General features: G+C 38.4%; 1 protein-coding gene across 2 annotated transcripts in view; it reads right to left on the reverse strand.

The window, feature by feature from the left end:
- Window positions 1–25,450, reverse strand: part of vti1a (vesicle transport through interaction with t-SNAREs 1A) — a 133,302-nt gene that overhangs the window by 20,376 nt on the left and 87,476 nt on the right. The window contains exon 7 of one of the 2 annotated variants that reach the window (XM_028029748.1): window positions 25,250–25,311. In XM_028029748.1, the coding sequence (XP_027885549.1) occupies window positions 25,250–25,311 (62 nt within the window). Of the gene's footprint in view, window positions 1–25,238; window positions 25,312–25,450 lie in introns of both variants that reach the window. The other variant, XM_028029749.1, reaches the window with a different exon arrangement.

Consider the following 25,450-nt stretch of genomic DNA (forward strand, 5'->3'; position numbering starts at 1 on the left):
AGAAACAAACTTCTGACAGCAGAGGATGATGAAACAGAGCGGATCTCAAATTATTCCTGTGCTCCTCAGAATCTGCTAAACCTGCAACAGCCTGGAGCATGCCCCTCACCCTGACACTGACAGAAAGATAGAAGGAAAAGTAAGGAAAAGAAGTGAAAATAGGTACGAGATTGTTGACGTCGGAAGGTTTTAGTTTTTAACGTTATTTAAGACTGTTTTCTTCGCAGTGAAAACATGAGGCTCCTCTGCTGTTTACCTGCTGCTCTGGGAATGATGTCAGCAGTTCAGTGAATGTGTGTAAATCAGAAGTCCATCTTCCTTTAAAAGTTTATACACACATGTAGCATGCTTCATTTAGTCACTGTCACACTGATGCACTCAGGAAACTCAAACACAAACATCTCTTGACCATGTCTATGTTTGTTTCCAAGCTTGATGGGGAGATTTAGGGCAGGCGAACCAGTAAAAAGCGACCAGAACAGGTCATAAAACAAAGAGGAAGAAGGGAAAAAATAAGAGGACACTATCATGGTAACTGTAACTAGTTCCAGACTCTGTCTTCCTTCAAAGCTACCAGTTATCAAGATCAAGCACTTGATAACTGTAGCACTTCATAGCAGAAGTATGTAACTTTTATGAAAAAAAAAAAAAAAATTTCACCTATTTGTTAAAACTATCACTATGTCGTGACAGTATGCTATGAGACATGGACCTGCTGTCATTCTGACTGCTCTATTAGAAGCAACCAATCAGAGGCAGGGGGAGGGCCTTAGCTCTGTCAATCAATCTTGTGTACATGTTGCTCACAATCTCCCCCTTTCTCTCTGCTATGCTACAGATGGTTCACCACAACAGATGCTGCAGTGAATGCTTAGACTAGTTAGCATGAAAACCGATTCAGATAGCAATAGTAGCTCAGGGAGGAGCTTGATATTTTCAGAGATTATCTGTCTCTTCTTACAGTCATGAGATGGTGACAATTTTAACAAATATGTCAAAAATAGAATTTTGTAAAAGTTACATAGTGGAGCTTTAAGAAAAATCAGCTAAAATTAGTATCTGAGAATCAGAGCTTAACAAAATGGTGACTGAAAATTGACCACAAAATCTCTCATCAGTGAATCTTTGGTCTTGTGTTTCACTAAACACACCTCATGAAATAGGTTAAAACTTGAAACACTCCCTCTGGGAGCAGAAATAACCCTCCAATGCAGGAATCAGAGCAAGCAGCTCACAAAAGGGGAATGAGAGCTTCTGCAACAGAAAAAAAGAAAGCAAAGAGAGGCAGATCTGACAGTGTAGCTACAAAAAAAAAAAGCTAAAAAAAGAAAAACTCTAGCTTGATTTTTAAAGAAGTTATGAAGTTTAATAATAATAGATGAAGAGATCTCTTCGTTGTCAAGTGTTCTTGTGATTGTGCCAGTCGGTTCCTGAGGCGGATTTCACTGGTTATTCTATTCTCGTCTGCAGGCCACAGTGGTGTGTAAAATGAGAGGGAATGCTATGTTTTGGGAAATCTAATTTGAGGCTTGTGTTTGTTTTTTCGGCCTTATTTTGCAACCAGGAGGCTAACTCCAAAGTAGTACGACTTTCTCTATTCCCTTACTTTCACAACAATGTCCAGCAACAACATCGAATACAAGGCCTGCATGCTCCAGTTTAGGTAAAGGTATTATTCTTACATCAGCTGCTTTTTCTCCCGTCTCAAATTTAGCTCAGAAATATAAAGACAGTTAATTGGAAGGGTTTTCGTCACAGGAGCATATGCCTACATATAGATGCTTTAAAAACAGAAATGTTAGCAGTCATCCTTTGGCAGCTAATTGCGACATGCTCCCTGTGGGAGGAGAGAAGGGTCCTCTGTCGATAATTAATCCTCGTTTAAAAGAGTAAATGACATTCATTAGTGGGGAATCGAGCCAAGTGCCACTATTTACATGGCAATAATCTTGAGCATGCTGGTGGCAGTCTTTTAATGTTACAGAAATAACTTTGGGACAGGGGATGAGTACAGTTGCTTTTCTCCTCCTTTTTCTCTCCATGTCTTCGCATGCAGGAACAATTAGGCTCAGGCGAACAGATGGGGACGCCTCTGACTGTGAAAGCTCCTCTTCATCTCATTCCTATCTCATTCCCTCATCCACGCAGACTCAGCCATGAGACAACTTTTACAGCCAAAATAAGGACTAATACACAAATACTCACAAGATAGCATACTTTTAACTGAGTCAACTTCAGTGTTTATGATAAAGGAAAAGGTTTTACAAGAGGCTAAACATGGACTTTAAAAATGTACAAATTTAAAGAAGAAAACATTGTAATGGGGAAATGGCTGTGTTAATGATAAAATTATTAGGAGTTCAATATGGCTGTTTCCTTTTCATTAGAAGCTGGTAATACAAATGCATCTCAAATTATTAAAATATGATCAAAAGGGGTCACAGCCAAACATTTCTGTATTAGAATACTTTTCTCAATCATTAATGGTCATATGTAATGTTATAATTTTCTGAGAAACTGAAATTTGAGGTTTTCTTAGCTGAAAGCCATAGTCATCAAAATTAAAAGAAGTAAAACGCAATATCACTTTATTGCTATTCAAATTCATTGAGATTCACATTTGAACCTCATCAGAAATACAAATATCTTTGAGTCAACTCAGCTAACGCTTGTAAAATGATCAAAATGTTGCATAATGGGCCATTTGTTGCACAACCTCAAACTTTCCCACAATGGCTCTAGTGTCAGTGGAATGTACTGTACTGTCAGTGATGTAGACAGGACAGGAATGGAAAGAGGGAAAGACATGACCCGAGAGAAAAAGAGCCACTGTTGGTCACAAAACCTTGGCAACACAAATGAGGGGACGCCTAGCGAGAGATGGGAGCAGGAGTTGTAACGTTTACTATCTACACAGTATAATCAGCATCTGTCTGCTTGATCATAGATGAACGTGAGAATGGGCCTTGAGGTGCAGTATGAATTGGAGTCAATAGGGGCTGGATACTAGAACAAAGTCTATCCCAAAACAATTTCTTTAAAAATGTACTGAGATTAAACGGTACAGGTAGCATTAAATAGATGGACCCCACAACCACCCACAAATACCTGAAGTCTTTGAATACTTGAGACCAGGAGCTCATATCTACAGTTTTTCTTATCTCCGTTCATGGGGGTAGCAGCCAATTAATTAATGATCCAGGATCATTAATTGATTCTGGATCAATTAATTGAGTTGGTAAATATATCTGAGTTGTACCTAGGTGTCTCAGCTTCCCAAGGATCTTTCAAATATTTTAGACATGTGCTATGAAAAAATCCTTGAACAGGCTATTTTTTCGAAATAATTTGGAGTCATACTCCACAAAAAAAAAAATCTGTGAATAGGTGAATCTGTGAATACTGAACTGCAAATAGGTGGGAGTCTACTGTAGTAACTAACACTATAAAAATCATATAAGATGAATGTTGGTCTTGGTAAAGAATATATCTAATAAATAGATGCAAGACCTCAAATGTCAACTATCCAGGTGCTAGGGGCCAGTGGGAAAAACTGACAAACCAATCTGGGGTTAATCTGTGAATAGTTAGATGGTAATTTCCTTGACTTGTTAATGTCAGTTTCTGCTTTTTTCTGGCAGTTTTCTACTCCAAACCAATTCCAGAGCTAAAGTGATGTGAGTGTTTGCCAAGCACTAGTTATCTGTTTTTCCACTGGTGCAAGTACCAACTCTGGTACACTTAAATTGGTGCTATTTCAGCACCAAGTCTTTGTTGAACCATAAAAAACAACAGCCTTCATTAGTAACTGGAAGGCCAGGCCATGTTTAATACCCCTGGGTTATTTTCACTTTTGAATACAACTGACAAACTGTTTTTGTCAGTTGTATTGGCTGACAAAAACAGCCAATACAACTGACAGTTGTAGTAATAACACAAGTTCACCATCTCATATGTTCCCAATATTTATTTTATTATCATGTTATTTAAGTGTGTTAATGCACTGACAGATTATTTTCCACCTGAAAGACCATTAATAACCCAATTTCTAAAATCTGTACTTTTTGTTATATTAACTGAGTCAGTGGTTGATAAATTGATAAATCTTGCTTTAAAAGTTGTTTTGAACTCCACAGAGTGATCTACATGTTGGAGATGTAGGAGCTATATTTATTTATTTTTTGTATCTTGTGTTCATTTTTTTTGTGGGTTTGTTGTGTTGTTTGTGTAGCCACTTGGTGTCACTTCTGAGTTGGTAAATATGTGAATAAAAGATAGGGATTTCCATTCAAGAAACAGTTATTGGTGGCCTGAAGGAACATAGTATAATGTTTTTTTTGTTGAGTATTGTTTGAAATTTGGATATTTGGTTACCCATTTGGTAACCCATAAACCCTTTCAGTGACCAGATGAACATGTGTTAACACAAGAAAAATTCAATGCAGCAGTGTATAATTTGTATTTTTTCACTGTATGCGACAGAGTGTGTTAAACATTTACAAGAAGAAATGTTTTGGCGATGAATGATGTGGCTCCACGCTGGCTGTGGAAAACCAAGCTGGTAATTTGATACAAACCAGTAAAGAAATGGCTCTAGCACCAGCCCTTGTTAAGCACTAGAGCTTTGGTGGAAAACCCCACTTCTAGATTTTAGATTAATGAAAGCACACTAAAATATTAAGTGTAAATTATGAGAGCTACTTCAAATTTCAATCTCATTGGAGAATCAGCAATCCCAATGACCTGGTTCCTAGACAGATTCTCCCTAGCCTGTCCAATATCAGACAACAGGTCACACACGTGAAAGCTAACACACCTGTTTTTGTGCAACCTGTTACCCATCTTTGTCTGCTAAGTACAATGATTAAGGTATCAGTCCTTGGGGAACCATTTTGAGACAAAAACAGAGGCAGAGACAGCACTGGGAGGAAACATAACAGCATCACAGTTTCAGTGTGCCCTCAACCTCCTCTGTGGGGATCTTCTCTGCTCCCTCTGGTCATGCTGTTAGACGGAGAAAGTTCCATCAGTCTCATTTATCTCCTTTATCCAAAAATATTAGGTAACATTGACTTGTGTTTGGTGACACCAAGGTAGCACCCGGATTCCCTTAAGGACTCGTCCTACATCATATTTGGTTACAATTCCCAAACAATAGACCTTGTCAAAAAGGTAAACACAAGTATTTCTTCGTTTTTCAGGAACAGCACAATAAAGAAGTGTTACATGTAAAAACAGAGCAACTATCATTTTGTACATACTGGCTAATTTACAAACCCAGTCCTTGGCTAAAAAACACCTAAATTAAAATTAAAGATTCCTGTCACACACACATACACACAAACATATATGGTGAATTTTTATGACTATAGACAAAAAAAGATGAAAGTGCATATTAGAGAAAACTACTTCTCCACCTCTAAATAGGCCTGTATAAATCAGAGTTCACTACTTGTTTTTGTATTGTTTCACCTGGGAATAAAAAACTCTATGATATTAATACTAATGTCGATAGTAAACTGTTCCAGATATGAGGACCTCTGAATAAGAAGGAACCTTGACCACATTATGTTTAAATTAATGATAGTAAATTAAAAGGGCAAAGGCAGGGTTAACGCTGAAGGATTTGTTTCTATTTCGAAATTGTAAAACAAATAACCTCAATTATTAACCAAACTTAACCTTCTGCGCTCATTTATGTTCTCGTTAAGATCTACTGCAGCCTTTTAAATTGTATCAAAGGCTAAAATTGAAGAAAAATCTTCTTCTTAACTTGTGCATCCAGCCAGCCACTTCCACCATCTCTTCTTGTTTGACCACTCCTCAACAAACTCCCATCGATCTGCTTACCTCCAGAGATCAAAGGTTTGTACGGTTGTTGTACATTTAGCCTGGGCCGAGTCCACCCACATTATGTCTAAATATTAATGATAATAAAGTCTCACACCCATCCCTGTGTCAGGCAATTACACCCAACATCGATCCTTAACTCTCTGCTCCAATTAGAACTCACCTCTCGTAATGCGTCTCGGCACATCAAAGGATAAGAGCCATTGATCCACTGCTGGATCTTAACATTTACTGTTCGAAGAGGGAGAAAGATGTGGAGCAGCAAAGAGAGGGGGAAGCAATACTCTGACCAGAGGAGGAGATAGAAGCCAAAGAAACCATTTTATCCAGTAAGTCAGGAGAAAGAAGTGTGGAAACTCAGAGGGTACGTCACAGCAGTGGAAAATTTAACGCAAATATCAAAATTCACGTCTGAATTTATAAGCCTTCAGTGTGGAAACATACTGTGTGAACAAACCACTTGCCATTTCTCTTATATAGACTCAAATATGTTGTGTTATTAAATATACAGTATAATAATAATTAATTGTTATAATATATTCAGAACAAAACAAAATCTTATTTTAGGTTTCTAAACTGCTATCAGAATCAGAAACAATTCAATAAGAACAACTTATATAAACAACTTATACATTTTTGAAAGCTTTTTAGCAATGTGTGCACTAACAATAGGATTTATGTGAAATGCTTAATGTTGATGCCAGAACTTGACCTAAACCATAAACTCCAGAGTAGAGTACAGTTTCTGATAAGACAAAAAAAAAAAAAATAAAAATAAAAAAGTAAAGCACAAGTTGTCAGAGGAAGGGGAAAAAGCCACCATGTCTTCACCCACACCTATGTCTTTAGGCTATCTATCCCTCACAACTGACCTTTATGACTTTGTAAAGTTTATAGAAAGTAAAAATATTAAATCCTTGTACAGCTTATAGATGGTAAAATCAATTCAAAAGCACAATAGGCAGAGAGAAACATGGCAGAATCTGACCTACTGAGTCTATAGACAGCGACAAGTCACCATTAAAACAGGGACATTCCTTACACAAATGAAGCAGCACAATCCCACTGTTGACACCATTATTTGACAGGGTACGTTGTTATAGTGTTTTCCCGCTAGACTAATAGCACTGATAGTCTTGGCCTTGGTCACGACCTCACTGAGGCCTTTGTCACAGAGCTGGAAGAAGGCTTGTCTATCGCTCTGGGCTACAATGACACTCTTCATGACATCGGAATACACCGAGAGTCTGTGTAACGGGAATGCAACCCCGTGGTTTGTATACCTACAATTATTTGACTGTGGGTTGTCACTGGAAGATACACTAAAAATGTGAGCAATGGAGTTACATGGGGAGAAAAAGAAATTAAAGAAAGGTGTAAAGTAAATAAGATAGTTTAATTAGTAACAGTGTCACAACAGTGATTCAATATTTTTTCTCAAACGTTTTTGATCAATTAGTTTTTAACATCACATGAAGATAATCAGATTGAATACTGTACATAAAAGCACTTTTTCAAATAGTGACTGCATTTATTAAGGGGAGAAATCTATCCAAACCACCTTAGTGTACTGTGTTTTCCGCACTATAAGGCGCACCTAAAACCCTTCAATTTTCTCAAAAGCCGACAGTGCGCCTTATAATCCGGTGCGCCTTATATATGGACCAATATTGAGCCACAACAGGTCTTGCAACTACAGTAAGCAGCCGCCGACTTCATTTTCCCCCGTAGAAGAAGAAGTGCGCGGTGCACGCTGAGATATATGACTGCGTGAAGCATGCTGTTTCATTTCCATTTGTGTGTTTGTGTAAAGAGCCCAAAATGGCTCCTATTAAGAGACACGCTTACGATGCAGAGATTAAACTCAAGGCGATCAGTCACGCAGTAGAACACAGAAATAGAGCAGCAGCAAGAGAATTTAACATGAACGAATCAATGGTGCAGAAGTGGAGGAAGCAACAAGATGACCTGCGCCAAGTAAAGAAGACTAAACAGTTTCTCTGAGATGAACAAAGCGAGATGGCTACAGTTGGAAGACAAACTCGAACAGTGGGTTGTTGAACAGAAGAAGTGTCAGTACAATCACTATTCGAATGAAGGCAACAGCGCTAACACGCAAACTTAACATCAATGAATTTAGAGGCGGTCCTTCTTGGTGCTTTCGGTTTATGAAAAGACGTAATCTCTCCATCCGCACACGAACGAATACCACGTCACTGACTTTACCTCAGGAAAAATAATCAAACAGCTGTTTATTCATTTTGGGAATGAACGGAGTTGTCAGAACGCTGGTTTGTAATCTATTAATAAAGTTTGACTGACCTATCTGACTATTTTGTTGACATTCCCTTTAGCGCAGTTCCATCTAATGGATGCATAACGTAACCCCAGCCTCTACTGCAGCGTCTATTCTGTGCGCCTTATAATGCGGTGCGCCTTATTGTGTAGAAAATACGGTACTTATGTGAAAAGGTAATTGTACCCCCTTGTTAAACTGTGAATCAACTTTTCTAGAAAGATGCAATCAATTTCACTAGCCACACCCAGGCCTGATTACTGCCAGACCTGTACAATTAAGAAATCCCTTAAACATAGCCTGACTGACAACATAAGGCATGTAAAAATATATAAAAAAAACAACAAAATTACTCCAAGGGTGCCAAACAACTCATCTAGGAGGCCACAAAGTAACCCAGAACAATTAAAGCACTGTATCTGTCTGCTTAGTTAAGGTCAGAGGATAACATTCAATCAAATGAAACAGACTGGGAAAGAACAGATTCATGGGAGAGTTCAAAGGTGTACTGATCAAAAACCTGCGCTTAGGCCAATCTCAGATTTGCCAAAAGTAATTATAATGTCATTATAATCGACTGAACTGATGACAGCAGAAGTTTTAAGTTATTTGTCCAGTTACATCAAAACTAGCACAGCTTTTCAGAAAAGAAACAAGCCCCCTACAGCCAAACTTGGCAGTAGTACTGTAATAGTCAGGGTCATTGAAAAGAAAATTAATTTTGCCAGAACATTTACCATAAAATTCCTATGAACACAGTCAGGAAATCAGTTAATCTTCAGCTCAAACATTCTTGGGTTATGCAGAATGTTTGATGATTAAAAAGTTTTGGAGTGGTGCAACTTAAGACTGGACTTAAACGCAATTTATATGTTGCATAAACGGGGTAATGAGAGAAAATGCTTCAATGTGGCACAACTAAAACGTTCATAGAAGTAATAAGGGGTAAAATTATTCCACAGTGGTTTAAAAAACACTTAAAGCAAATACTTTGTTGGCACGTGGTTTAGTTATTAGGGCAGCTAATGTATGTATGTTTTCACATTGGGTTTATATGGTTTTTATGAAAAGAAAATCTGAAAGAGGGAAAATACTTTTTTTGTAGGGTTGTATGCAGGACTTCATGAAAGCAAGTGAATGAACAGTGGCTTGTTTTTTTTTTTATTACAAAGCTATAAACATACACTACATTTTAAAACAAAATGACAAAAATCATGAAGACAGTATTAGAAATCTGCAGGCTCTTAACACCTTAACATTTCTTAAGTATTTTTTATGTCTGATATTTTTTTCTTTTCCAAACCCACTGGCTTTCATCTGTGGTATCCTTCGCTATTATATGCTTTGATAACATGGTGCTTTGCTTCAATTCTGTACCTCGGTTGCTACGATGTAATTAAAGATCGGTAAAATGAAACCAGTGTTTAGAAATGGTTTATGTCTAGTATGTTTTTTAAATGCTCCACCACGAGGGAACTTTTAGATGGGATGAGTGTACGTCAACGTCTTGTTAAACAAAATGAGAGTCCTAGCCTAGAGGCTTAGGGAAAAACAACCGCACAACAGAGCCTAAACACGAGCCAGGACAGAGGACAAATACAGCAGGAAAACATTTGCTGCTGGCTGGAATATCAAGCTCCTCACATGTGTGTGATACTCCATGATGCAGTCAGGTCAGCTGAGGAGAATGAGGGTATTGGCGGGCTCCACAAACAGGCTGGGAAAATGACACTAGGATGCAAGGCCAAGACATCAGTGTCCTCACAACTTCCTTGTAACAGTGAAGCAATGTTAGCCATGGCGCCATCAGAATGTGGGGTAAGGGGGGCTATGGTTTACACAATGGCTAACAGGATGTATGCAAGGGACCCAGCAAACTCTTAGAAAACAAACAAGATGGCTGTAAATGCTGAGCTGCTCTGAATTTCAGAATTCAGTGTTATTTTAGGAAGAACTGGATATTTTTCTTGTGTTCCCTGCATCTAACAGGCAAGAGTGGGGCAGCTGTGTGACAGCTGTAGCAATTTGTATCCAGATTAGCTTAAAGATAAAGATATCACTTAAGGCAAAATTTTCTGGGGTTGTAAGGAGTCTTGTAGCAGGCCCCTTTTTTGATTAGACAAAATTTGTTTTCTCTGGCTTGCAAAAGTTCTCTAAATCTCTCAAACTGTGAGGACATCTTTCATCCATAGCCATCTTTAGGTTCTATTGCATCGCTGATACAATAGAACCTAACCGGCTAGTATATCAGATAGAAGACACCATATTACACTGGTTCCAAAAGTTGGGGGTAGGATCAATCCATAAGAGTAGGGGCATGAATTTTCTTTTTAAAAAATCACACAAAACCACAAAAACTATAATAGTCAAGCTAATTTATGCTATAACTACTACAAGAACTTATTAAACATTTCTTTATAAATAAATAAATAAACTATATAATTTTTAATGACATTTGTGTTGTGAATGTGCCCTGTGTAATTGATCTGGTAGAAATGCTTGTACACTCAAATAATAATAGTAATAGTCAGGGATCACTACCATAGGTTTTTGAGGGCGGGAAGGTGGAAAGTTTGGGATAGAGGTAGACTTAAAAGTACAATTTGTTATGTGATTTGATCTTGGTAATTTAAAGTCATAAACAGTATATGGGATCCCAGAAACTAATTATTTTTTAATCTACATTCCTAGAAATTTTAATTACTTGTTTTACAATAACTTTTGTCATATAGCTTGTTTTTAAATAGCCCTAACATTTAATTTTACAAGCAAATAACAAAAAATAGACGTTAATGTTTTTTATAAAATTTTACCAGTCACAATAATATTGCTAGCTCACAAATGAATACAAATAAAAAAGGCCTATAAAGGGTTTTCAGAGTTGTGCTGTGAGCATGGATCTTCATGCTGAGGCAGGTCACAATGGGATGATGTTGACCCTTGAGGTGCAAACTGTGATCCCTGTCGCCAAAGAGACGCGAAGACTATGGTGTGAGCAAGGAAATCTTCTCTAGAGCTGGCAGCAGGCCCGATCTAGCACCGAGGTGCACAGCCAACAGCTCCCATCCCTCAGTCACACCCTCCCTTCTCCGTGTCTTTCCCCCACTGCCTCCTGAATGCCAGTCTGCCTGGCTGGTGTGGTCCAAAAAGAAGCCAGCCGTTGGGGCCAATGGGGCACGGCGTCTCTGCCAGCTGGGCAAGCACTTCACAGCCGAGCAACACTCTCCAAACAAACAGTGCAATGGGCCACAAGCCACGGGCAACATGGAACCTGTCATTACCAGCAGTGCAATGCTGGTACACTCCCCAAAAGCCCAAGCCAGGCCAACAGCTTCAGTATGCAATGCACTTGACTTTAACAAATTTCTTAGCCGTTTTTGCCAACAAAGACACTTTGAGAGAATCAAGCTATCCACTTGCTTTGTGTCTATTAACACCTAAAAAGTTACGCTAACTTTAATCGTCAACCGTTTGGAATGAGAATGTTACGTTTAAATTAGAGATGCTTAAACAAAGTGAAAAACATACAAATAGAAAAATAGTTTAATTTAGGTTGGGATTACCTGTAGATTATACAACTTATAGAAAATATTCAGATATTTCCAACTTTAGAGTGGAATGGGCATATTAAGGTTTATCTCAATAAACTAAGGTAAATTCTGTTGAATTTTTTTCCTCAGTTTTTGAAGATATTTTCCGAATAAAAATGAGCTAAATATAAATTAATACATTAGGATTAGAATTATTAATCAAAATGACTGAAACGAGGCAAAAATGTTTGAGAGGGATGACTAAAAATGCAGTAAGATGAACAAAAAATAGATTTAAAACTAAAAACACTACAGATGGCTAAATTGTGACCAAAACTAAACTACATCTTAGTCAAGTGACAATGAATAAAACTAAATTAAAACGTGCTCTCAAAGTTTACACGGGTTAAAACTGTTTTTTTTAAATTAATTAATTAATTTTTTTATTAAATTGGCTACAATGTTAAAGCAATGCAAGTACTTGCGTCACTTTTTGTAATTTTGTCACTACCAGAACTGGCGTAACTACTGTCATTCTTCTCTAAGTCTGTGCTAGGACAGATGGAAGACAAATTTATAATAAAAATGTGCCACATTATAAAGTGGAAAGGTACGCAGGCCTTTTATCAGCCTAAAACTAAGACCAAGATCAAGCAAAAAAGAGCTTCAACATTTTAAAAAAGCTAAATTAGCACCAAGAAAACATGAGCGCAATTTCTGCTGTTTATTTTGATATGATTCTTTACACGGTTGATGTACCACATACAGCTGTGGTTACAAGCAATATTTTCAAACTAATCCATCAATACAATTTCCAACTTATGTCGTAAACATTTTTTAAAGAGTGTGTGTCTTTAATTATTCCCTTAATTCTACCATAACACCAACTCTAAAGTCATCTTGCAAGAGTGATGAACTAATGTTTGCAAAAACATTTAACCAGAAAAGCATTCTATAAAGACAAAGTTTAGAGCAACAAATTGTGTGCACCTACGTAAAACCATTTCATATAGAAAAGTGTTTATGCATGATCTAAAAATCTGCTATCTAAAATAAGAATACATTTTCAACATATATGTTTGCGAATACATCCTATTATCAACAAGCACTGCCAAAGAGAGAACAGAGTTCAACACTCAAAGAATGAATTTATAACAAAGATCTCAAGAATCTACATTATTATGAAGTTTCACCAATTACAGACCAAAGGCCAAATAATAGTCTGAGAAAAATAATTCTTTTCTATAAACTATTTATAGAAAATAACTCAATTATTATCGGGACAAAGTAAAGTCTGGGCCAAATGCAAAGAATAAAAATAAATGAAATCTTTTTAGACAAAAGTATTACTGGCCTATTATCCTTCTCACACTAACAATTGCTTTTTCAAATCCTGAAGAAACTACGTGCAAATGATAAGAGCGACTGGATGAGTCTCTTTTTCCATAATTTGAATTACTTCCTTAGTTTTTGTAATAGCATTTAATCTTGCAGCAATCACTACAAGATTAATTGATCAAAATTTTAGCATTTATTTGAAGATTAATTCAAAACTGAGAAAAAGCCACACAAAACCTGAACAAACAAGGAAGAAAACAAGCGTGCTTTAACACTTTAAAAGGCTCTTTTAAAATGACAAAACTGAATGGCATCTTTTACTTTCACAGGGTAATAAAATCTGTTGAATAAAACAACAATGATGATGTGAATCAATAACAAAAAGGCAAAAGCTCCGCTCTTCGATTCAGTTATTCCTCCCTTCTGCTGTATCTTTTTTAATCGGTGACACTTCTGTCAGGAATGAATCACTCCAATTTTCATATGACAATAGAAAGAATTCAAACAAGATTGAGATTGAATTTGAAGATTGGATTTTGGCAAATAAGACATGTTGAAAGTGCTTTTCTTCAGTATTTGTTAAATAAAACCTCTTGTGTTTTAGACATCATGGAATGCCTTCACAACATCACCAAACCAAACTAAGGGATGGGTGGGTCTGGCCTTTTGCCTTCCAGGCTTTGGTATTGAAGCACAGAAATACAATATAAATCCAATTTTTGTGTTTTGTATAAAAGCGCTCAAGGTTAGAGGGTGTTTTGCTTGGAAGCAGGACCAATGTGATTTTTAAGTATTTTACAGGAGCTCCTGTTGTCTACAAATGTTTTTCCTTTAAACCTTTAAACTTTCTTAAAGAAAAAGAAATATTGTGATTGTGTTTTATTGTTTTGCCCAGTTGTGATAAAGAATATCTTTCATGCCATCAACAGCATTGCAACAATGTTCTGCCTTTGTTTCATTGCACCATCCTGGGGGGCAGCGAGGATGAGAAACAGACATACAGAGGCGCAGTAAATGATTGATGAGCTAGAAGAAAATATTAAGACAAGTAAAAATTTGAGCTTTTCTAAATATTTCAAGCACCCTTGCAAAGAAGAGCAACACCACTAACAGTAAAATGTAACACTGCTCATAACCAAAACAACTCAAAACCAACAGTAAAATATGGTGGTGCCAGCATTACACCCTGGGGTTTTCTATCATTAGACAGAAAACTAGAACTAGACTTTTTTCAATGTGGATGAAATCATGAAAAGTACAAAATATTTGCTGATAGCTAACACCGAACTCGTTAGGAGCCTGCGAGAAAGCTAAAGATAAAGAAGGATTTTATTTTTTAGCACCAGTATGTGTTAAAATCACCCCCCCCAACCCCCCCCAAAAAAACAAACAACAAAGATTTGGAATAGCCCAAAAAGTTCAGAACTAGATTTGACTGAAACTTTGCACGGTCACCTAAGGAGGTCTGAAAATGACAGATATCTTCAGATTTTATTAGATTTGCACAACATTTGAAGTGTCAGGATCTGTGTTTTCTGTGTGTTTATTTTGAGTTTCCCGTGTATCTGTGTCTCCGTGTTGTCCTGTCTCCCTTTGATTAGTCCCCAGGTGTTTCTCGTTCCCTGATTACCTCTTGTGTATTTAGTGTCACCTGTGTCTATGTGTCTTTGTCGGGTCCTTGTCGGTATTTGCCGCTCTTGGCATTAGTTCGTTCCATGTGCCCAGTCTGTTTTCTCGTCCCTCGTTTACCGGTTGCTACCGGCGTCGAGCCCTGGCTTCAGCTTGGCTGTGCTGCCCGGCTTTGGGACCATTTTTGGGGCTGTGTTTATTTCCTGGATTGCTATTAAACCAGCATATCTCATCTCATCCTGAGCCTGCTGCGTTTTCCTCACCACCATACACCACCATTTCATGACATGAAGTGCAGGGTTGAGAAATATTGCCCGGGTGTTATGACCCGTTTATTTGGATGGTTAGTTCCATTGACGTCTATGTTTTTGTCGTAATCTTGCAGCTTCATTTTATGTATATTTTCATTTATCTTCATTAAAATATGAATGCAATGATAATCCTGTTCTGCTGTCTGCATTTTGGTCCAGTTATAAACTCAGCAAACTTAACACCAGCTTTCTATTATCATATTTTTGTTGAATTTTTACAGGATAAACACTATTTTGCCAAAAGCATTTTCTCACAGATCCAAAACAGTTCATTCAGGTGGTCCCATCATTTCCTTGGCCACAAATGTATGACATCCAGCATCTAGGTACACACTCTGCTTTTACAAATATTTGTGAAAGAATGGCTTGTTCTCAGGGGCTCTGTGAACTCCAGTGTGTTATGGTGTTAGAATCCCACCTATGCAATGACTGCAGTAAGAAAATCTCCTCGCTACAAGATGTTCCACAGCCAATTGGGTGACTGGGAATGACAGCAACTCTGCTACAAAGTGGGAGGGAACATAAAATCACAGAGTGACACAGAGTGTGCAGAGGTCTCCAACTTTCTACCAATCAACCAGTGCAGACTTCCAAACTTTACGTGGCCTTCAAATTCACTCAATCATGCATAGAACAATTCATTTAATGGTTCCCATGGTCAAGCAGTTGCATCCAAGCCTTACACCACCAATAATGCCGAATGTTAGGGCTGTAAAACGTGTTGCCACAGGATTCTACAGCAATAAAGACGTATTCTCTGATCTGATGAATCATACGTCTCTGTTTGGCCACCCGATGGATGACTCTGTATTTACCAGTTGCCAGGAATATGGCCTGACAGCATTGTCCTAAGTTTAGAGTTTGGTAGAGAGGAGATTATGGTGTGGAGCTGTTTTTTATGAGTTGGGTTTGGACTTTTAGTTCCAGTGAGAAGAACTCTTAATGCATCCACACACCAAGACATTTTGGACAATTTTAAGCTCCAATCCATCAGGATGTGGATGAGCAGGTTTTGTGTGGAAGAACTTGACTGACCTCAGCCTCACAGAACACAGAGAATGTGAGCCAGACCTTCTCGTCCAACATCAGTGTCTGACCACACAAATGCACTCCAGAATCAGATTTACTGCCCAATACTGTGTGCACAAACAAGGAATTTGGCTTTGGTTTTCAAGTGGCCATGGTGTACAGACAACAGAAGGAAATAACTTAAGAATAAAGGAACAATATGTAAATTTTTCTGGAAGAATGATCAAAGTTTCCCATAAACTCCCTCCTCAACTTTAGAAAACACCTTCCCAGAAGAGTCGCAGCAGTTAAAGCTGCAAACCTTCTGGATTAATGGCAGTTAAGATCTGAGTGGATTGATTGTGCATTTATTTTTAAATCACAACCACCTGACATTTTAACTGGGGTGTGTAGACTTTATACATGTGGTTTAAATATATTAACATAAGTACAACAACAAAAGGAACATACATCATCACAGCAAATTGTCCGAGTGACACTATTGCAAAACTATGCAACACACCACAGCTGCCTTTTTTTCCTCTATTCAAAACAAGCTTTTATTGATGAAGCGGCATTCCACAAAATTCCTGGAAGCTGTGGCAAAAGCCTGCCCAGAAGTATCTATGATGGCATGCTGGGAGGAAAAAGGAGTCAAAGAACAGACAATGTGATAGGTTCTAATTGCTTCAAAATGTCCTGGAGAAGGCCCCCTATTACCTATTTAAATCAGCTGATAATGGGAGGCTAGAAGGAGGAGACGGAGGGGAGTGAGGGGAGGGTATGCAGAGGGTGAAAGCTATCCTCTGCGCTGCTGTCGCCTCATTATTTTCTGTCTTGACGGACGCCTGCGCTCAACCCCTGGATGAATGGTCCTGTGCTGAATAAGTTATCGCCAGACAGACAAAGGGAAGGGTGCGCTCAACAAACAACACAGCACTACTGCAAAAGCACAAATCTCTTCTTCCTCTCCTTCTCAGCCCCTCCACCCACAACCCCACTCCTACCCACTATCTTTTCCCCTCTAGACGAAAGGCTGGGCCTGCCACAGACTGAGAGCTCACCTGTAATTTCTACAGAAGCTCACAGTAGGAGGGGATAACATAAGGGATATAATAAAACAAAAGGCAGGAAGGAAACCAGCATCTATGTTCGCTGAGAAGATATACACTTCTATTCCTCCATTTTGTTTTATCTTCCCCTCTTTGTTTGTGCAGCACCTCAGTAATAACAGGGACCTCCTTTGGACAGCATCTGAAGATGTCTGAGAGGATGCTTTTTGTTCTCAAGACAAGGCCCACAGCATGATCATTGAGGATGTTTTGGTTTCATCTGATGTTTATTTTGCTTTCTTCTGTTCTGCGAACTGTCAGGGCTTGGGACATCAAATCAGGATCATTCCTATACAATGCTCCCATGGGTGGTGGAGGTGTCAAGAGGATTCCCTATAGCTGCTAAACTCGAACTAGGCAATATCTACAACTGGAAAGAAGCCCAGCTCCACAAATGATTATGGGGACGATGTGCTCCACATCTGCCAATTCCTCACCCTTCCCATCACTCAAAAGTAAGAGGTGGAACTTTTGGACAGGAAAACCTCTTTCCCTTCTGACGGGGAAATCAGAGGGTGCCGTGGCCCGACAGGAGCTTGACGGCAGATCAAAAAGGGCGGGTACCCTTGGAGTGACACCTGGAGCCACTTCAAGGGATGAGAGCGCCACTGATCTCCAGTCATCTCGTCAGAACGACAGTCTGTCAGGGTTAAAGGAGTGTGGAGGGAAAAATATAGAACTCCATCGGTTCGGACGGTGTTAGTGAGGTCCAACGAAGCATCACCTCTATGTCGGAACAAGATGACCCCTGAGCAATTGGAGAAGTGATGGCACAAAGTCTGTTTTGTTGTTGTTGTTGTTGTTGAAATACTGAGATTTAGCTTTGAAGACGAGTTCCTGGACAAGCCGAGAGATACTTGTACCAATAAAAGAGTCTAACTCAAAATATGCCCAAAGTTTCTGCTTGCTTTGCTTTAACTTGAAATGCAAATTGCCTTAGAAGGGGTAAAGCAAATATTTTGTACTGTATTTAGAGTTTGCTGCCTATATTAAATCCTGAAATTTTTTACAAAGATGAATTTTGAAGCAATATTTCATTGCACTCACTTGGAACTAACCTTGGAAGAAAAAAGGATGCCCACTATAAATTCAGGGAAAAAGGGGGCTTTGCTAGTCAGTGAAGCAATTCAAGCCTCAACAGACTAATGCATGCCTTATATAAAACAACAACACGTCTTTGCCCTTGTCAACAACCCCTTACTCTACAGCTCAGGCTTGTGTGCATCTTTTTCTTCCTGCAAAAAACGTCCCATCAGCACTCTCTAATGGGCGAGGTGTAGAAAGAGAGAAAAAGACAGCGATGGAGCGGGAAGGAGAGTGAGAAAGAGAAACAGTAAGCAGCGGTGCTTGTTTGACTCTGGAGCAGTGAGTAATGAGGCTGAGGCGCACCCTGTCATTGTCCCAGCAGCAGCCTGTGGCCACAGACACAGAGGAATAATAAAAAGTATCGTCTATCTGCAGACTGCACACTTATCTGACATTTAAAACCTAAACAGGTATTTCAAAATAAATCAAATTTATTGGTTTGTTTTTGTTTTTATTTGATGCCTTTAGAAAGAGGCCACACAGTTTATATTTGCATTCAACCACATTCCTTTGAGAAATTTTTGAAAATTAAGTTAGACCCATCAATAAAGAATATTTAAATATGAAGGATATTTAAAAAGCTGAAAAATGTGTCTTTGTTTGTAAGTCCTTTTACATAAATTAGGCTGTTTTTATTTTGCAAAAAAGTGTGAAGATTTATCATAAACACAATGTTACCTCAACAAAAACAAATGTGATTTCAAAGGCCATGACTTACAATATAGGGGTAAAAACTATGTTTGAATTATTTTTGGTTCACATTTTTCTCAAGGCTGTGGTTATCCCTGCTGCTTGTTCACCTTTTTTCCCCTACACTTTTCCTTCCACTAATTTTTCCATTGATACAACACTTGGATACATAATCCGGTTGAGAAGTATACAGCTGTAGGCACCACTGTCGGCTCTTTTGGAGTTCAAAAATACTTTACTTTCATGCTCCAATATGTAAACTAAACCTAAACCTAACGTTTACTCTACTCTTGACCCACACTTTTATGACAAATTACATTAATAAGTTGTCAAATTATTTATTGTTTCTCAGCCTGTACACAGTTTAGAAGTGTGCATAGGTTACTGGTATTTACAAACCAGAATGGGTTTCAGACTGTGGAGCCCTAGGGTGATTTTGAGTCTTACTAATGAAGTGGTGTTAACAGTCTGCAGCTAAATACTATTGCTCTGAATAGTCAGTTGCTAGTGGCTCAGCCGCATGGAGACTACTTGACAACTGTCATGTCAGCAGTCTTCCGCATGATTATGTAGACTATAGCTTGGATTAAAAATCCCTTTTTTTAAACTGGTCATATGCAATATAATTTTCTGAGATGCTGAATTTTAAGTTTTCATTAACTGTAAGCTATTTTAATAAAAATGAACAGAAAGATGCTTAATATATATCATTCTGTGACCAACTACAAACTACAACAAGTCAGTTTTTAAATTAAATTGCTGCAAAAAGTCACTTCTCAATCATATTGAATATATAGCACTGCACCTGTACTCCATTACTATCAAAAACTATAAATCTCTATTACTATACCAGCAAAAAATACAGCAAAGTACTAGAAAAGAAAACACAAACAGCTATGCAAGAATAATGATCAAACCCTTAAAAAATTTCAAGTCATCAGATCACCAAAAAACAACAATAAAATCACTTCTAACAGCTAAAATAGCATCCTATCCTTGTTTCTCTAAGCATATCAGACAACAGCTGCGGTCACCTTGATATGTACTATAAAGTTAACCTAAGCAGTGCCAAGGGAGTACACATGCTTCAAACTTTGATACTGTGTTTCTTTGCCAAAATAAAAGCAGACTGGACATTAAAAACTCAAACACGAATAGGATGTCTCCTGAGATGGGAACAGGGGAAAGGGCAGAGGTGGGACTGACCCAAAGGAATAAACCAAAAGTGAAGAGGAGCAGGAAAAGGTGTGTGCGTGTGATGGAAAAGGATGCCAGGATGAACAAATTGCAAAGCAAAACGAACATGTTCACATTTAGTATGTGGAATTATTGTGGCAGCCACACAGACAGCAGATCAGAGAGAGGAAGATCCACTAGGAATGATCTGCTACACTTGGGACAAAAAAAAAATGGCTGCCATGATGTGTTCAGGTGTAATGCACAAAAAAAATGCAAAATAGGCCAAACAAACCTTACATAAAAGACACTGAATAACTTAGTACTTCAACACAATATGTGAGTATTTGGCTGCGGTTGTAATCAATCTAAACAAGAGATTTAAAGAGCCATCTTAGGGGTGACTGTGGTGGGTAGACTAGTTGTTAGCTCCTGAAATAATATTATGATGAGATGACTTCCACTAAAGCATATTAAGGCATATTTGGTGTTTGAACAATTAACCCTTTGTGTCCTAAATTTAAAATCTCCGGCTGGATACTTTTGCTTATTTTAATTGTACACAGTTCTTTAAATGTCCTGTGAGTAAATATATTTCCCCATTCATCCATAACAACTGGATTTTGGCTGGATCGCTGATTCTCCATTTAGGATTTAAAGGTATAAATTGGGCAACTATAAGTGAGTGGATCTCAAGTATTTGTAGATTTTTGCTATTTGTGGGAATATTTCACCCCTTTACTATCAAAAGTAGAGTTCATAAGAGCTCGTTTACTTGATTAATGTGCTTAAATAAATGACTGTATGTGTTAAATTATGATAAAACAATATATTATTAGATTAGAGAAATTCAGTCTTATAGGCAGCTAGATTGTGTGTAGTTAATGAGAGACTGTTAATTTGAGTCATTAGAGATTTGAAACTTGATTTGACTTGGGGCAAAACACTTGGGACTTTACTGGATTTGGAAAAATGACTTGTGAAAATCCTAGCTGATAAAATAAAATCTGTGATACATGATACATGGTAATTTGAACTTCTCTCCTCTTTAGATGTTTTTCTGTGACTTGTTTATATTCAGTTAGTTCCATGTTTTTGCTGAATTTTTACCACTGATCTAGTATGTAAAACCAAAGAGCAAATAATGGCCACATGAAAATGAAGCTGAAGAAAGTAAGTTCATGGTTTGGTAACTGGGCAGCACTATTGGCATGTAAGCATCATCCTCGCATCATCCTATGGGCTGATCTCTTCATCAGTGCACAGAATGAGCCCAAGTTCTGTCCATCCTGCCTGCCCGTCCGTCGCTACTGCCAGTCCCAGCCATGAATATGGAGCTGTTCTGTGGCTGTGAGCTTGCTTATGTTTTCTGTCTGATATCTAGACCCCATTCCCATTTCAAAGGCAGGTCCACCCGGGGCCTTGACTTTTTGATCTGCCTGGCGACTGAGTCGACCACCTGCATGTGGGATCAGCTGCCAGTGAGAGCAGACAACCCCTCAGCTTCAAAATATACATCCTCTCCCCCCTCATCCTGCTCTTGCTGCTTCATTGCCCTTCACTGTAACCATCACCCCCCCCCTCCGTCCTGCTTCCGTGAAGCTGCCAGGAGCCCCAGTGGTCCTAACTGGGTGTGGAGCTGCATCCCATACCCCAAATGTTCTGACCATGGGTGGGTGAAATGCTGGAGGAGTTCAGAAAATCAGCTGGAAGGATTTTACTCTTGTCAGAGAATCATCTTGTATTTATGAACGCCTTGGTGTCAACATGTCACAGAAACAAGAGAGGCCTTAGTCGGGGCTATGGCCTTTTAATCAGGAACAGCAGACAGCCAGCTTAGAGCTCCTGTCATGCTGACACAGAAACAGAAAATCCCTCCTCATCTTCAACTTTCTAGTTCAAGTTTGTTTTCATCCAAAACAATGGACCCACTCAAAGTTTTTTTTTTTTCTAAGACTTTAACCAGGTCTCAATGTTTTCTTGCCAAAAGTGTGAAGCGGAAGAAAAACATGATATATGATTTGATGTTTTTAAAAATAAAAATCTGAATGATTCAAAGTGCATATATATTTAGCTTATTTACCCTAACTCGGGGTAAATGGGCAGTGGTTTTTGGTTTCTAAACAAACCAAAAACCAATCAATTACCTCCTAAATAATCTAGAGTCCACCTCTGTGTGATTTAATCTCATTATAACTACAGTTGTTCTGTGAAGGTCTCAGAACAACTGAGAACAAGCAGCACCCTCTGAGTAGAAAAATGTCTTTAGCATACAGCCAGAGTTGAGAGTACATGGTTTAGATCAGAACATTTTTGTTCATTGGAATGACCCAGTCAATGTCTTAAGTCCTAAAGTTGAGCGTTTGTGGTTAAATATATATGGTCACATACAGTGACTCAGCTTGAGCTATTTTGCAAAGAAAGTCTGCAGAAATTTCAAATGTGCAAAGCTGGTTGAGACAAAAAGAAAGGCAGGTCTACAAAGTACTGACTCAGGAGGGCTTAATAAAAATACACGTCACAATTTTCCAGTTTTTATTTGTAAAATAAAAAAACGACACTGTCAAAACTATAATATGAAAAATGCAAAATTTCAAGTGATTGAAAATATGTTTGCAAGACATTGTAGCCTTCTCCTAACGGATACCTTTGTCCGAACAAATACTTTTGGATCATTTGTAACCTTACACTTGAAAAAATGTTCTGGTCCTAGAAGAACAGCTGATTTCAGGTCAGTCAGACTCACTGTGGTGAATGGCAGGTGTGAACTCAAAATACATATTAAAATAAATTAAAATGTGTCAAAAATATTCTAGGGATGTGCGCAATGATGCAATTAAGCTACAACAACATTTATATACATACATATTTTCTTGTAGATTGGTAGTTTTCACTTGAATTTTACAATGTATTTTGCATTAACGGCATTAATAATTTCACAAGGTCAACTTTTTTAACGTTACAAAAACCTTGGATTTTGTTAAGAAGTAACCAAATCAGTATGAGGAGACAATATAAGCGGCGTCTATATTTGCAGGCCTTATTCCACACAGCCAATTAACAGAACCATACCCAGTGTTTTATACCAATTACCCTCACTGGCAGAGAGGATTTTTCCCAGTTTGAAAGTTGTAACATTTTATTTTCGAACAAAACAACAGCTTTTTAGAGGCAAACATGTTTCTGAATGTTCCTTACAATAAGTGATATTCACAGAGTCTTAAAGTTAATTGGCTTTCTTGAACCAAGGCAGCCGGCTTAATGAGTGAATAATTGTTTCTCAGCAGGGGTGACAGTCATAAGACCTAAAGGACAGTTTGAACAGCTGCTAGTTATAGTGCACTACATCAGCAAAAAAGGGGGAAAATCTTTTATATCCTGTGAATCACAATCAGACAAACTCCACTTATTTCACTGTGGCCTTGATGAGAGCCAAAATTACCAACCTTTTACAATACATTATCTCCATTGCATTTGTTTTACTTTTTCCATTCAGTTTGATGCAGAAAAATGTGAAGTTGCATTAGAAAGTAAATGTTAAATCCTCTTGAGTCGAAACTTAGCGGCTTCAAAAAAGGGACACAAATATTTGAAATCACCTCTGGCTTGTATCAGTGGAAAATCTTACCTATTTTTAAAAGTCTTTTGTAAACTCCACTTCTTTTGTTGCCTTTCCAATTCATGCGCAATGACAAAGCAAGTGACATCAAACACGAATGTACGATTAATCAAAAAACTGGGAACATTTCACTAACAGGGGTGGTGGGGGGTGGAGGGAGTAGAGAGAAATCATTCAAGCATCCTGAACATAATTTTTGCTCTCAGTTCTGCCTCTCTGGTTTTAAATGACTTTAGACGTTAGGTTTACAATAAAAACTCAACCTTTTACGTAGACGATGATAAAATGCAAAAAAGAAAAAAAAATGGCAGGAAGTAGTCAGAGGGGTTTGCAGTCAGAGCCTGAGTCTGGAGAGCCCTCATAAATCCTGATTTCAGCAGGGCACTAACCAGAGGAGCTGAGGCACATCAAGAGGAGGAGGGGGAGCGGCGGTGTGCCTCTTAAAATGCTACGTCTGATTAAGTCTTCCCATTAGGTGACAGCTGAACTTTAACATTAATATGATAATATTGAAATAAGTGCGTGTTATTCACTTCAGCTCCAAAGGGGGTGGAGGGGAGGTGGAAGAGGAGGAGGGAATGATGAATGATTTCTGGACAGCTTTGGGTGACAAGCCAGGCGAGCTGACCCCCTTTCTCCACCCACTCCTCTTCACATAATCAGAGTTGACAAAATGGAGACATATGCAGAAATATCGGTTACAGTCGGCGTCACAGCCCTGCTCAGGCCTTCCTCTCCCTACTTTATGTTGGTCGCCCCGTGAGCCGCCCAGCAAATTGTCTATGGGCACTGAAGCATCTATTTCAATTGGCACTTCCTTCCTGCCCAGGGATTTTACATTTAGTCGGTGTCATTTACATATTACTCTTAATCAAAATCCACAACGAGCAAGGAGCAGAGAGAATAAAAAGGAGGAGAAGAAGAAAAAAACAACAGAGAGCAAGAAACAAAACTGTGGCGTCACGGTTCAGAGCTAAGCACCACCAGCACTTTATGAAATGGAGATGTGACAAGGTATTAAGTGCGTTCGCGTGTGTCTCCATGCGCATTCGCAAAAGGAGGGGTGGGCACAAGATAATGCAAGGCCGATTGATATGTCTGCATCTGAATGCTTGGACTTGTGCCGTTTGTTGGGGGTTGCTTTGTGCATGAAGCAGAAAGCAATAGAAACAAAGAGTGGAAGTTGGATTTGAGGAAAACAAAGAAAGAAGAAAAGACGTGTGCAGTGTGAACTTGTTTTCAGACGTGTTGGTACTGGGATGTTCTTATGTACAGTCGAACCAAGACTCTATGCCATAAATACAGTGATATTCCATCCAACCTCATATTTTTAAGTGTCGTTCACTCACAGTCAGGGCTCTGAATCATCTGAATGATTTACAAACAAGAACAAAAAAATAGAGACCCATCTTAACTTTAACAGGAAAAAAGGAAATAACCAATTTTTCTCACAGCTGACTGATTGTGATCATGTTATTTGCTATGCTTTGTATGATGTTAGAAGAAAAGATGTTTTATTCATTCATTCATTCACAGCTCACAACACTGTTAAAGCACAATGCACAGAGAAAGGTGCAGAAACAGTGTCCCTACCTGCTTCTTACCTTCTCAGCATGCCGGTCAGGATGCGAGAACTCTTCCCCAGGTTGGCGTCCGTTTCTCTCAACTGGGAAGACAGAGACCGTGCAAAATAGATTTTAGTTTCTGTCCAGTAATCCACTTTGGTACAATCATCAAAATCATTAATTACCTATGAATCCATTTCTTATTATTGAAAGAATACAAGACATAATATTAAGAAACTT

Source organism: Xiphophorus couchianus, chromosome 10, assembly GCF_001444195.1.
Source record: "Xiphophorus couchianus chromosome 10, X_couchianus-1.0, whole genome shotgun sequence".
Classification (NCBI taxonomy): domain Eukaryota; kingdom Metazoa; phylum Chordata; class Actinopteri; order Cyprinodontiformes; family Poeciliidae; genus Xiphophorus; species Xiphophorus couchianus.